At 55.3% G+C, this 13,056-nt stretch overlaps 2 protein-coding genes across 5 annotated transcripts in view; one reads left to right on the top strand and one right to left on the bottom strand.

Moving 5' to 3' along the window:
- The window catches only part of DFFB (DNA fragmentation factor subunit beta), an 18,368-nt gene extending 16,627 nt beyond the window's left edge, over positions 1-1,741 (top strand). For all 3 annotated transcript variants that reach the window (XM_019930967.3, XM_019930966.3, XM_019930968.3), the window contains one exon: positions 578-1,741. In XM_019930967.3, the coding sequence (XP_019786526.1) occupies positions 578-812 (235 nt within the window). In that variant the 3' untranslated portion in view covers positions 813-1,741. The remainder of the gene's footprint in view (positions 1-577) is intronic.
- Positions 1,634-13,056, bottom strand: C1H1orf174 (chromosome 1 C1orf174 homolog). 2 transcript variants are annotated; one of them, XM_019930973.3, is made up of 4 exons: positions 12,903-13,056; positions 6,622-6,732; positions 5,376-5,864; positions 1,634-4,924 (listed from the first exon to the last, which is right to left on the bottom strand). In XM_019930973.3, exons 1-4 carry the CDS (start codon positions 12,915-12,917, stop codon positions 4,811-4,813), a joined length of 729 nt encoding a protein of 242 aa, XP_019786532.1. In that variant the 5' UTR covers positions 12,918-13,056; the 3' UTR covers positions 1,634-4,810. The 2 variants fall into 2 exon arrangements, with proteins under 2 accessions (XP_019786532.1, XP_019786534.1); XM_019930975.3 differs by lacking the exon at positions 6,622-6,732 and having other exon boundaries at positions 12,903-13,046.

The following is a 13,056-nucleotide window of genomic DNA, read 5'->3' as shown; positions in this document are numbered from 1 at the left end:
GGTTGGCTCTCATTTTTCTCTGTGTCCTTTTCAGTATTTAAAAAAGTACGCGCTACCTACTTTTATTTACTTATTTAATTTGGCTGTGCCGCGCAGTTTGTGGGATCTTAGTTCCCCGACCAGGGATTGAACTCGCACCCTCAGCAGTGAGAGCGCCGAGTCCTAACCACTGGACCGCCAGGGAAGTCCCCCATCTACTTGTAAAATGTGAGAAGCCCGGGTGGCCGGCATCAGGCTCTGCCAGGCTGGCTGGCCCGGCGGGCGTGGCCGCGTGGGGCGCTGCACCCCCGCCAGCCTGTGGAGGGATGTCCCCAGTGCTTGTTCGATGGCCACAGGGTGAGCCCGTTTCAGCGCCCGCCCTGCTCTGTCTGGGACGGCCTGAGTGCAGGTCCTCTGCCGAGTTTAACCATCTCCGCCTGTCTCTCCTGGAAGCCGCCAAACCTTCATGGATGTCTCAGCCGAGTAGACACCACATTCAACCATCTCTGTGCTTTAACAGAAAAGGAGGCCTGGCAGGTGCCTGGGGTATTGTGACAAATTGGACAGCGGAGACGGCGTCTCTAACCTTGCTTTGCAGGATAGAAAAGAAGCGCACGGTCGTCCCCACGCTGGCCGCGGCCATCCATGACGCCGAGGGGAGAGAAGTGGACTGGAAGTACTTCTACCGCCTGCTCTTCACCTCTGAGAACCTCAAGTTAGTCCACATCGCCTGCCACAAGAAGACCACCCACAAACTCCTCTGTGACCCCAGCAGGATCTACCGAGCCCCGGCGGTGCCCCGGAGGAAGCGGCGTGCTCGCCAGCGCCCGTGATGCAGCCCGGACAGCACGTGCATCCTTCCAACAGGTGCTCCTGTTTTTGTTTTTTTGGCCACTCCAATATTCCCGGAAAACACTTGAAAAAAATCTTCCTACAGATTCTGGTTTGAGCACATTTCTGAAGCTGTCTCCTGACCTCTGCAAGCCCAGCTGCCAGAGGACGATGCTGGTGGCTCCCGGGACACCCAGTCTCAGGAGTGGCCTCCCTCCAGCTTCACCCATGTGTGCGTGCGGTGTCCCCAGCCAGGCGGCTCCCGTCTCACCTGGCCACTCGGGCTTCAGGGAGCTTGTGTGAGCCCTCAGCTCCTCTGGGCCTCCACGCCCCAGGCAAACGCAGTGCTCCGTCCTCTGGTCTCTTCTAAATGCTCGAAAGAGTCGTGACCCTTTTGGGGTAAAATACAAGGATATTCACTGCTGTATTATTTCTAACTGCAGAAAGTGGGAAACCCTCCAAATGTCCGTGGGGCTGCTTGTGGCATTCTGCTGACCCATAGGCAATTGGTGTTTCTATGGGTCCAAAACAGTCAGATAGATAGCATTAATTTCATGACTCAACCTGACACTCTACTCTGTAACAGTTTCGGGCATTTATGTGAGAAGTGGGAAGCTGGCTGTTAAGTGCACGAGGCAGGCAGGTGGCTCGGCCATGCCCAGTGTGACACGGGTGTGTATCACACGTATGTGCCGGTCATGCAGAGACCGTCACTGCGTGTGAAGAGTAGGAAACCTGGGGGGTGGGGTGGGGTGACTGGGTCACAAAGGACTAATTTTCTAAATCATGCATTTTATAATACTTGAAGTTTTTGAAATGAGCATTTATTTCATAATTTTTTTAAATTTACTTTTTAAAGTCACATTTTATAATACTTGAATTTTTACATGTACTGTATAATCACGAAAGCAATAAAGATTTTTTAAAAATAGACACGTCAAAAAAGTTTGCCCTCATTGAGAATGATGAAAATGAGGAAAAAAATGAGTCAATGACTTTTAAGAAGCTGACCCAAATCATTCTATCTTCGTCACTGAAATATACACACATTTTAGAAGGTGCCAGTTCAGTGTGGGACTTGAAAAGTGCTGTTTCAGTTCATGGCACTGATCTAGTGTGCTGGGAAGTGGGCACGTGGGATAGGCTGGACGCCCCGGAGCGTGGTGGGTCCCATCTGTGCAGTAAGGAGGCCGGACCAGGCCCAGTGGCCCCCACCCCGTCCCTCCAGCTCCGCGGCTGCGTGCCCAGGGCAGGGCTGCCTGCTCTCTGCTGCTGGAGTGCGCCTGTTACAACCTCTTCGTGACATGTTTCTGGAGGGCAACTCAGCAGAGTTGTCACAAGGACCCCTTCCTTCCCCCGCCCCCGGCCTCTGGTTGCACAGGGCTGCCCGGGCACCAGGCCTCCCCAAGAGCTGACTGGTCAGGGCTTCTGCTGCCCACATCGTGCCGCCTCGGTGTGACTGCCGGGAGAGTGTCCGGAAGCTTGTGCCGGTCTCTCCTGGCCTTGGCCCCGTGCACTTTTTCTCTCTGCTAATTTTAATCGGGGTGACCAAGATTAAAATTGAATTGCTTTCCCGAGTCCTGTGAGCTCTGAGAACTGTCGTGCCTGAGGCCGGTCCTAGGTCCCCTGCACAGACGTGCGCAAGGAAGCGGGGTGAGCGGTCGATGGCAGTCGACAGAGTCACAGGAATGCTCGCAGGACGCACCCCACACCCCTCCTGCTCTGGCACCGGTAGGTCATTTTGTGGATTTACGTAGGAAGTGTTTCTAAAAATCTGCATGTGTCACAGGGCCTGGCCTGTGGGTCGGGTGTTCACTTTAGATCCTGGCGGAACACATCCTCGGAGTATTCCCAATTAGAGCAACTTTAACACGCGTTTTAATATGCTTTTTGAAACTTTATTTCGTCCCCCGGGCCTGATCTGCATTCCATCTGTCTTGCTCACGTCACCCTGGGCTGGCCTCACGACGTGTTTTCTTTGCACTGTCCTTGCACGCGAGAGCACAGAACGGGTTCCCCAGATGCGCCGCCCTGGTCCCAGCCGCCTCTTTACAGGGACACCTGGTGTTTTCTTTTGGTAATGTCTCACTCTCGGGAGTAACCATCAGGGACATGGACTTGCCCACCCTGGCCACCTTCAACACCCAGCAGGTTCCACTGGGCGCGTTCCCTGCACTCAACGTGATCCTCCAGTTGCCACTGGAAACCAGAGCTGCGACTCAGTGGAGCCAGCTGGCGCCGGGGAGGCGGGTGGGCGGGACGATGGCCCACCACACTGTCCGTCATCAGTTAGAAAAAGGCCTGGAACACGTGGGGAGCTTCCTGCGGTTTAGCTCAGCAACCTGGGCGGCTGGGGAGGAACCGCTCCAGGCTCCACGCGGACCGCAAGCCAGCGGGGCTCAGGCATCCAGGAGTGAGGTTTACATTTCGCATTTTGGTGGGAACATGCCGACGTGTCTGTCCTGCAGGTGGGCTGTGATTCAGGTTGATGCTTCTCCCGGGAGCCAGTGTAGGGGAAAGACAAAATCCCCTGAAATCTGATGCAGCTCGACCCCCACGAATCCGAGTGCCGTGATTAACAGTCATTCCTGCAGAATCTCAGGTTGTAAATTACTCTCCCTGGATGCTGCCAAAAGGCCTTAGAAGCAACATCGTCACGTTATTAAAGTAGTTTGTTGACCAATAAATCACAGAATGACTCAGAGCAGGGGAAGGTCACAGCTGCTGATGGGACAACGACCACACTGAATCAGAGGGACTGTGGGGACATGTGTGGGGACAGGCGCTTCCCGGCGGCACTCTGGGTCCATCAAGGACAGTGGCCAACCTTACAGGGCAATTCAACTATATTTTGCCCCCAAATGATGTTATGTGAGAAACTTCCGTTGTTCACAGGACATTTTAGAGGGAGGGAAGTCTAACGGCTGTCGTAACTAAACCAGAAGTGTTTGCTAGCGCAGCAACAGTAGGGCCGCTGCTCACTCGTGAAAATCCAGCACGGCCCTCCGGAACTGCAGGCAGCTCTCCTCCTGTGCCTGTCACCCAGGGACCAGGCTCCCTCTTGGACGCTCTCCTAGTCACCAGCCTTGGTGTCCTCTGCCAGCAGCTGGTGACAGGAAGGGGCAGCAGACAAGCAGGCCCGCATTCCTCTCCGGAGCCCACTGGCAAGAATGTGTCACCAGGCGCTCCTTGAGACAGGGGGCGTGGCAGTGCAGCTCCGGCAGGGCAGCTGCACCAGGTAACACTGCACCAGGGAGAAGAGCACGGCTTCGCTGGATGGTTGCTCCCCACACCACACAGGGCGAGGAATGTGCCGAACACCTACCGTCTCAGAAATCCCACAGCCTCAAGAGGAGGAGCCGTGTCCCTTCCAGCTCACAGCCCTGCGCTCTCAGCTCTTGGCGCTGGTTAACAGGTTCGCACGTGTTAAGACAGGACAGGATCTATTTTCTCCACTTGGCTGTCCAGCGTTTTAGAAAGGAATACAGCTCTAGGGACATAAGCCTTCTTTAAAAATATTTTCAAAATATATTTTATTTCTTTTCCATATGGATTTTGCTGAATGTCCAAGGTACACATGAGCTTCATATACAGAAATAAAGAAGAGTTCTTTAAGAACTGGGATTGAATCAGTCACAAGAATGATCAAATTGATTATGGAAAATAAACTTGCACGTTATCAAAGCTAAGCTTAAGAGTCTCCTTTACAGAGATCTCTCGTTTACGAGAGAAGTTAGCTGGAGCCACCCCGTGGGTACAGATGGGAGAAAACGCATCACTGCGGAAACAGCTGTGCACGCAGAGGTCTTTTAGTCCACGTGTGCCAGTCTCCCCGCGGGTACGTGGCGTTCTGTGCTGCTGACCTTTGTGGGTCAGTTCTGAATTCTGATTAGAAGCATGGACTCTTGGAGATAGGTTTGGTATAAATCTCTAATGTGCTGAGCTGGGAAGCAGTCAACGGTACTGAACGTGCAGAGGATCAGTGTGTGCGTCTCCCCCTCTATGTTTCTGCGCCGTCGGCATCGTCGTCATCGTCGTCTTTGGCTCTGAAATGCATTTTCCTGAATTCGCGTCTGCTCATCGAAGGGCAGGATGACGATGCTGGCGGGAGGTCCTTGGAGGGAAGAGAACACCTGCTTCAGGCACGGGTTGCCCAGCACGAGCACCCGTCTCCAGGCTCTGGTCCCCCCCATCATGGGAGCGTGCTCCCCACCAGCGTGATGGAGGGAGAGAGGACAGACTCTGGGTTAAAAGCAAAAGCAAGCCCGGCAAATGCAGGGGAACTGCCCAGAGGGCCGCAAACCACGGCCATGACTTCACACCCCACAGCAGGGTCCAGACTCACGTCGGCCAGCCCGCCCACACCCGCGCTCGCTATGGCAACGGTTCTCAGCTCCGTGCGGGGGATGCCCCACACCAGCAGCCGTTCTGCTCTCTCCTCCCGGGTTAGAGCTCTTACTGTGTGTGATCTGCACCGGGTGGCACTCAACGTGTGAACTGGGGCCGTGACCAGGCGTGCGGTCTGCTGGGGGCTGCCTGCCCAGGGGAGAGGCCACAGGCCTTACCTGCATGAGCTCGACGTTTCCGAAGAAGCGGCTCACTGGCATCGGCTGGTTGCTGTCGTCGTCGAGAAGGACGCTGTTGTCCATCTGCAGTGGAGGCGTGTGGCTCTGCTCCAGGTCCGCCGCCGCCCCGTCCCTCTCGGGGCAGCCACTGTCGGAGTCTCCTCCCGCAGGGGCCCCGCATCTCGGCGGGGGCGGCCTGTCCTCAGTCTCTACCGGGCAGGCGTCACTCATGACTCCACAGTGCCCCTGGGGGAGTCCTTCGGTCCCCTGAGGAGCGGAGCCACTGGCTTCCTTTCCCGGAAGCCTGGCCCTGTCCTCGGCCGATGCCAGAGGCTCGCGTTGACCCGGGGTCTCGGGGGTCGCTGTGGGCGCAGCAGTGCCGTCACTCTGGGGGATGGGTTTCTGGAATTCTGACTTCACAAGATGACCTTTGTCGTACTTGAACTTCTTGGACGTGCGCCTGTCGGTGGCTTTTTGTGATGAGGAAGGCTGTCAGGAGAGAAAAGGCAAGGGAAGACCAGACACGCTGAAGGTTACGAAGCGGATGGCAAACAGTTAACAAGCCTCAACGCCAGGGGCGGGCAGTCCTGCTCACAGCAAGCGACGTCACTGCTGGAGCCACAACTTACAGGACAGGGTCCTTTCATTGTCTGCCACCAAAGGGGCGGAGTCCAGACTGACGCTGTCCCCCGAGGGGCGCCCTGACATGTAAAATGATGACCCCAGACCCAGCTTCCATTCGTTTCTGCTGGGCTGTGAGCTCTGATGAGGCAGGACTCTCTGTTCCATGGCAGGAGTGGGCGCTCAACAGGACCGTGAACTTGACTCAGCGCAGCTCTAACAAGCGGCGCCCCAGGAGGAAAACCAGGCCAGTTGCTGCTGTGAAGCCAGGTCTAGCCAGACCGCCGGGCTGCGGCTCAAGGGAGCAGCTCTGGAAACGGACCACCGGGTCACCATGGCTGCATGCCCCTGGCTGGACACAGAGTCCCCTGCCTCCCCACCTGCCCTTTGGGGTGAGCAGCATGGCCTGTGCCAGCATCGCTCAGGCTGCCCAGCAGAGGCCGCTGAGCCCACAGCTCTCGGTGGGTGGGGAGCACGTGCACCGAGGGCGGGGCCTCCTCTGATGGCGACAGCGCCGTGACCTCGCCTCTGGTCTGTTCGCCACACTCAAGACTTTCTAACGTGACATGTTTCGTGGAGAGGTGGACACTCGGTCCAGTCCTGTCTCCGAGGGGCTGAGGCTCACCTGACATGCCGTTCGGGCAGACGTGGCGACGTGGGCTTCCTGGGCCGAGGCCGATGTGGCCAAGCAGCTCCGGGCTCGGAGGCGCGCCGAGGACCGCACTCCACCTGCCAGCTGGGCCAGACCAGAGGCTGGTCAGAGACCCCGAAGATGGCCCCTCCCACCCCCCTGTTTTTATCGACCATGGAAGGACAGACACCGTGGCCTCTCTTTTTTTTTTTTCCCCGGCTGTGCCGTGTGGCTTGTGGGATCTTAGTTCCCCAACCAGGGGTTGAACCCAGGCCCACACAGTGACAGCGCCGAGTCCCAGCCACTGCACCACCAGGGGCTCCCCTGATACCGTGGCCTGAATGGCGCATCTGCACAAAGCTGGGTGGAAGGTGCTGACCCCCATTTCCATGATCCGGGAAGCTCGCATACTCTGTCCCCACCTCCCACGTTTTTAGAACCTCCATTTGTGAGTGAATAGATGTTCAGTTGACTTCGGGTGTTTAGAATAAGCAGCCTGTATCCTTGCTCAGAAGGTTCTTGATAAAAGGTGAAAAAGCAAAAGCCCCCCCACCCCCCCCCCCCGCCCCGCAAACCCTCTCTTTGAAATCACAGGGGAGCCAGGCCTAATCCCATCAGCTTAAAGGAGCTCTTGCTGCCTTCGACAGGCCGCAACACACAAACCGCCCGCCGCCATCTCACTTGGAATGCAAAGGAAAGTCTTCTAGTGACAAGAAAGGAATTAAAACAATGAAACTGACAATCATTTTATTTAGGAATAATTTTAGGTTTTCAGAAAAGCAGCAGAGATGGGAAGGGAGTTCCTGCCCGTGCCTCCCTCATCTTGCCGGCAGCCAACAACCTGGTGCATCTGTCAAAACTAAGTTCAGCACTGACGCGACAATTCATGAACTGGGGCTTCATTTGCATTTCACCTGCCTCTCCACTGACTGCTCTCTCTGTTCCGGAATGGGGACCACAGACACTTAGAAAATAACACATAAAAGCGCAAGTGAGAACTTGAAAGTAAGAGAGTTGGGGGATAGTGAGGAGGGCGTAGCGGAGGGCAAGCTTGACAGCGCTGTCCCAGCGGCCGAGACCTGGGGGCTGAGGACGGGGTGGGATGGGGGGCAGCATGCCCAGAAGTGGAGAAAAGAGATCAGAAAGCACACAAGCTGGTTTAGAAATCTGCACAGCAGCATCTCATCCAGAGGCCCCTGGAGGAGGGCAGGCCACCGAGGCTCCGAGGCACGTGACCGCTTGCGGAGGGCATTTAAAGGGAAGGGGAAGGCAGCTTCCACAGCGAGAACAGGCAGGACGCGCTGATGTGGACGCCCCGGGGCTGGGCTTTGCTCAAAGAGCCCAGGCAGCAGTGTGGCGCTCATACCCAAGGAACTAAGCCTAAGAGGTTACAGAACATCTCCTGCGGGGACGGCACCGCGCCACCCAGTCTCCCTGGAGCGCTAGCGCTGCGTAGTCGGGAACAGACATTCTTAGCCCCAGAAAGTCGCTGACTATCCTCTCCTTCCGTTATAGTCCGATGCCGGCTCGTGCCAGGCTCCCTCAGGGGGGACCGGCGCTCGTGACAGCGGCCACCATCCCTGAGTGTCAACACACAGGCGCTGTGCTCGTGCCGGGCAGCACCCCACTGCAGATGGGGCCTCGGGAGAGGACCCTGCCGAGGTCACACACAGTGATGTCTGGCTTCAGAGCCCCTCCCCCTGCTCTGTCACCAGAGCCACCCGCAGGAAAGCCTTGGCTGCTTGCAGAGGGACCGAGCAGAGAAGCTGCCGTCCGGCTCTGGGGCTGCGTGCCGTGCAGGCCCTCTGCTGGCAGCAGGGCACTTCTAGATGCTTTGCACCACAGCTCCTCGGGGGGGCCTGTCACCCCTCAGCCTTCTGGGCCCCTCTGCAGAGGTGAAGTCGGTGAGGGTCTGGCTGAGACCCAGGAGCTGTGGTTACAGGCACCTGAGCAGGCCATCTGCCATCCGCACCAGATTTGCGAGAGTCAACTCCAGTGGCATTCTGGCTTTAGTTTAATCGTGGGTAAAACTACCTCTAAGGCCCTTGCTCCAAAATGTCAAGGATCAATTACATTTTTTTCTAACTTGGAGAACCGTTGCTCTTCAGTTAGGCAAACTGGTTGCTTCCACGTAAACAACTCCTAAATGAAAAAGCCCCCATCACTGAGGACTTCCTCCTTCCAAGCAGACTAGTTAAAGACTAAAAGGGCTGGAAGAGATCAACAAAACAGCAAGAGGTGCTCCACTAACCCTCCCCCAGTGCAACTGGTGAAGAGTATTAACAACAACCATTTAAAGCCTTTGCAAATGGTCCTATAAGCAAAGAGCAAAATGAAGAAACAGTTATTCTGGTGTCCCAACCCCAAGCGGCCAAGGTCAGCACACAGGACCCCCTCCCCCCCCGCCCCCCAGGCAGAGGGCTTTCTTCCCAGGGGGGCAGGATGGCAGCACTTCTCATTCTGCCCTCGCCCCACCTGCTGTGAGGCCAGGTCTCCAGCACACGCTTGAGAGGAGGGGCTGCCTTCTGCCGAGGCCCCACTCATGGAACAGAGGTTCCTGCCTGGGCAGGGCACTAAGGAGACTGGGGCCCCATCACCCTCGCCCCTCCTAGCGAGGCAGTGGTTCCAAGGCCAGGAGAGGCAAGTCCAGGGGATCTCAGGCTGCTGCCCCCCTTCCCTCCCCTGAGCACTTAGCTCTGAGAGCAGGGGTGTCACACAGAGAAGCCTGTCACTGTCCCCAGCTGGGGAGCCCTGGCTCAGATTCTGCCTGGAGAAGAGGCAGGCATCAAAACAAAGGGCTCTTAATCTCTTCCACCTTCATTTACAACAGAGTGTGGAGAAGGTAATGCCTAAGGGGTCCTCAAGAACAGTGGAAGCTGTGATGAAAGGCAGATGGGAGAAAAATCAAGATAAAGTGTAGGCGTATAGTCTTCAGGAGACAGCCAGGGGAAAACACAGCAGGAGGATCCCTCCTGGGGTCAGAACAAACATCAAACACTGATCTTAGAAACTATTCCTTCAAAGAAGCCAGAAAGTGATTGGATACCTTTGTAGAAAATTTATACTCCAGGTCATCGCTGAAAACGACTGGGCGATCAGCTGGCAACTAGCGGAGCTTAAAAGCTGGGTGTGGGGACTTCCCTGGTGGCGCAGTGGTTAAGAATCCACCTGCCAATGCAGGGGACGTGGGTTTGAGTCCGGGAATATCCCACGTGCCGCGGAGCAACTAAGTCCGGGTGCCACAGGTACTGAGCCTGCGCTCTAGAGCCCGCAAGTCACAACTACTGAGCCTGCGAGCCACAACTACTGAAGCCCATGTACCTAGAGCCTGTGCTCCGCAACAAGAGAAGCCACCGCAATGAGAAGCCCGCGCACCGCAAAGAAGAGTAGCACCCGCTCGCCGCAACTAGAGAAAGCCTGCGCACAGCAACGAAGACCCAACGCAGCCAAAAAAAAAAGAAAGAGCTGGGTGTGGTCAGAGAAAGAGGAAGACAGCCCCCCTGAAACTAGTGAGACCCAGGTGACTGTGGGCACACCCAACACTGCCCCTGAGGAGCATCATCACAGCTTCAGCTGTGGGAAGGGAAACAGACTCTACCAGAATCCCCATCACCAAACAAATAAAAAGGACATTAACAGTAAAAAGCCTCAGGGTGGGGGTGGGAGACCAGTACCTAGAGCTGCTACAATATGTTATCTAACATGTCCAGTTTTCAAAAAATCATGAAACATGCAAAGAAACAGGAAAGCAGACCCACACACTAGAATAAAAGCAACAGAGACTCCCTGTGAGAGATCAGATGTTGGATTTATCAGAAAAGGACTTCAAAATAGCCATTATAAATGTGTTCAAGAACTAAGAGAGACCATGATCAAAGAAAGATTTGATGACATCACATCAAATAGAGATTATCAATAATAAGATAGAAATTATAAAAAAGAACCAAATGGGAATTCAGGAGTTGAAAATTACAATAGCTGAAGTAAAAAATTCACTGGCAGGGGTGGGGGTGTGCTCAAGAGTAGATATGAACTGGCAGAAGAAGGAATAAGTGAGCTTGAAGATAGATTGCTAGATTACACAAGCTGAAAAACAGAGAGAAATAAGAACGGAGAAGAATGAAGAGCGCCCCAGAGACATGGTGGAGACTATTAAGTGCAGCAACATACGTGTAATGGGAGTACCAGCAAGAAAGGAGGGAGAGAGGGGCAGAAAAAATATTTGAAGAAATAATGGCTGAAAACTTCCCAAATTTATTGAAAAACAACAATGTACAAACCAGCAATCTCCGTTTCTCTTTTTTTTCCTTTCTGGCTGCGCCGTGCGGCATGTGGGATTAGTTCCCCAACCACGGATTGAACCCACGCCCCCTATAGTGGAAGCATGGAACCCTAACCACTGGACCGCCAGGAAATTCCCCAAACCCAGCAATCTCAAAGAACTGAACTTCAAGTAGGATAACTGCAAAGAGATCTATAAGCAGATGCAACACTGTTTAAGTGCTGAAAGTCAAAGACAAGGGGAAAGTCTCGGAAGCAGCAAGAGGAAAATGACTCCTTAGGACAAGGGAGCCCAACAAATAAACTGTTGATTTAGCAGAAGCAGTGGGCGCCAGACCACAGCGGGTACATTCAAACAGACTCAAAGTTCTCAGACAAAAAACTGTCAACCAAGAATACTATATCCAGCAAAACCATCCTTCAAAAGTGAAGGCAAAATAGACACTTCCAGATAAACAAAAACTGAGAGCACTTGTTGCTGCAGACTCCTCTTACAAGAAATACTAGAGGAAGTTCTTTGGGTTGGAAGCAGGTGACCCCAGACGATAATTCAGATCCACAGAAAGGGCTTCCCTGGTGGCGCAGTGGTTGAGAGTCCACCTGCCGATGCAGGGGACGCGGGTTCGTGCCCCGGTCCGGGAAGATCCCACATGCCGCGGAGCGGCTGGGCCCGTGAGCCATGGCCGCTGAGCCTGCGCGTCCGGAGCCTGTGCTCCGCAACGGGAGAGGCCACATCAGTGAGAGGCCCGCGTACCGAAAAAAAAAAAAAAAAAAAAAAACCAAAAAAACCAAATCCACAGAAAAAAGGGCACCAGTGAAGGTAATTACGTCCTCACGGAGACAGTTTACGTGCATATTATTTCCTTCCCTAAGGTGATTTAAAAGACAGTTGCATACAGTAACACGTATGCAAATGTAGGCAGGAATGCCCATAACAGCACAAAGGAGATGCGTGGCATCAAGGCTGTACTGGGCTAAGGAAATGACCACGGCTGGTAAAGTAATCATGACAGTGTACTATCGGGTTTAGAACATTAAACATTTACCACCACCAGAAAAGTGCGTTAAGGGAACAGTGTGCGTTAAGGGAACAGAGCTACATAGGGGTAACATTTGTGTCTCTCTCTGGAACTAAGCTAGTTCAATCTGAAACGAATTCTGCTAAATTACAATGTACACGGTAAGACCTAGAGCAACCCCTGGGGGAAAAAACTAAAGGTTAAAAAAAAAATCAATAAAACCCTACATTAGAACCAAACAGAAGTGTGAGAAAAACAAAAAGTAAAATGACACGCGAACCCAACTAAGTCACTGACGCGCTGAACAATCCCTCAAAAGGCAGAGACGTCGGACTGGGAGAGCGCAACCACGTGGGTTTTCAGGAGACACACTTTCGGGTCAAAGGTACCCCAGGCGCCGCTCCCACCCCCCGGAGGGCCCCCTCCCCAGGCAGGGGCGCATCCTGTCCCGGGCCCTCGCCCTGGTTCACACCGCCCGCCGGCTACCAGTGCGCCCCTCCATCCTCTCCACCCTCCGGGGTGTACCCGTCGTCATGTGCCCGCACTTGGGCTGGCTGACCCCGGGCTCGGGTGCCGGCAGCAGAGGCACGCGAACCCCGGGCTGGGCAGCGTCAGGGCACCAGGGGTCCGGACCAGCTCCGGAGAGAGAGCGCCCCCACCCCAGGACCTGATCTGGGAGCCCCCTTCCCAGGGGCGTGGCCTTGGAGCGTCCCTAGCCCGGGGGCGTGGTATGGGGGGGGGTGCCCTTCCAAGGGCGTGGCCTGGGAGACCCCCTTCCCGCAGACGAGGTCGGAAAAGGGGGGGTCCGCTTCCAAAGGCGTGACCTGGGAGCTCCCTCCCGGGGGTCGAGAGCCAGGCAGAGATCCCCCACCTCCGCCCGAGGCGTACCGTGGCTCCCCCTCAGCTCCCAGAAAGTTGGCGGCGGCACCCCCCACTGCGCCCGGCGCAGCTCCCGCCCGGCCTCCGGCCCCTCACCTTCCGGCTCCTCATGAGTGTGAGCGGCGCGTTGCCGCCCTCAGCCCCGCCGCCAAGCCCCAGCACCGGGCCTAACACTCTCCAGCAGAGAAACGACCCGGCCGCCCTCGGCTCGCGCCGCGGCGTCTGACGTCACCAGAATGCTGGCCAATCA

This window comes from Tursiops truncatus, chromosome 1 (assembly GCF_011762595.2).
Source record: "Tursiops truncatus isolate mTurTru1 chromosome 1, mTurTru1.mat.Y, whole genome shotgun sequence".
Taxonomy (NCBI): Eukaryota; Metazoa; Chordata; class Mammalia; order Artiodactyla; family Delphinidae; genus Tursiops; species Tursiops truncatus.
Note: the sequence above shows the minus strand (reverse complement) of the source record. Positions and strands in the feature narration are given on the sequence as shown.

Bases quoted from the DNA above. Each gene is read 5' to 3' on its own strand.
- C1H1orf174 (XM_019930973.3), bottom strand. The intron at 5,865-6,621 runs GTGAGCCTCAGC...CTCTCCTGACAG, and splicing joins CTGCCCGAACGGCATGTCAG to CCTTCCTCATCACAAAAAGC. The intron at 4,925-5,375 runs GTAAGGCCTGTG...CTTCCCTCCAAG, and splicing joins GAAACGTCGAGCTCATGCAG to GACCTCCCGCCAGCATCGTC.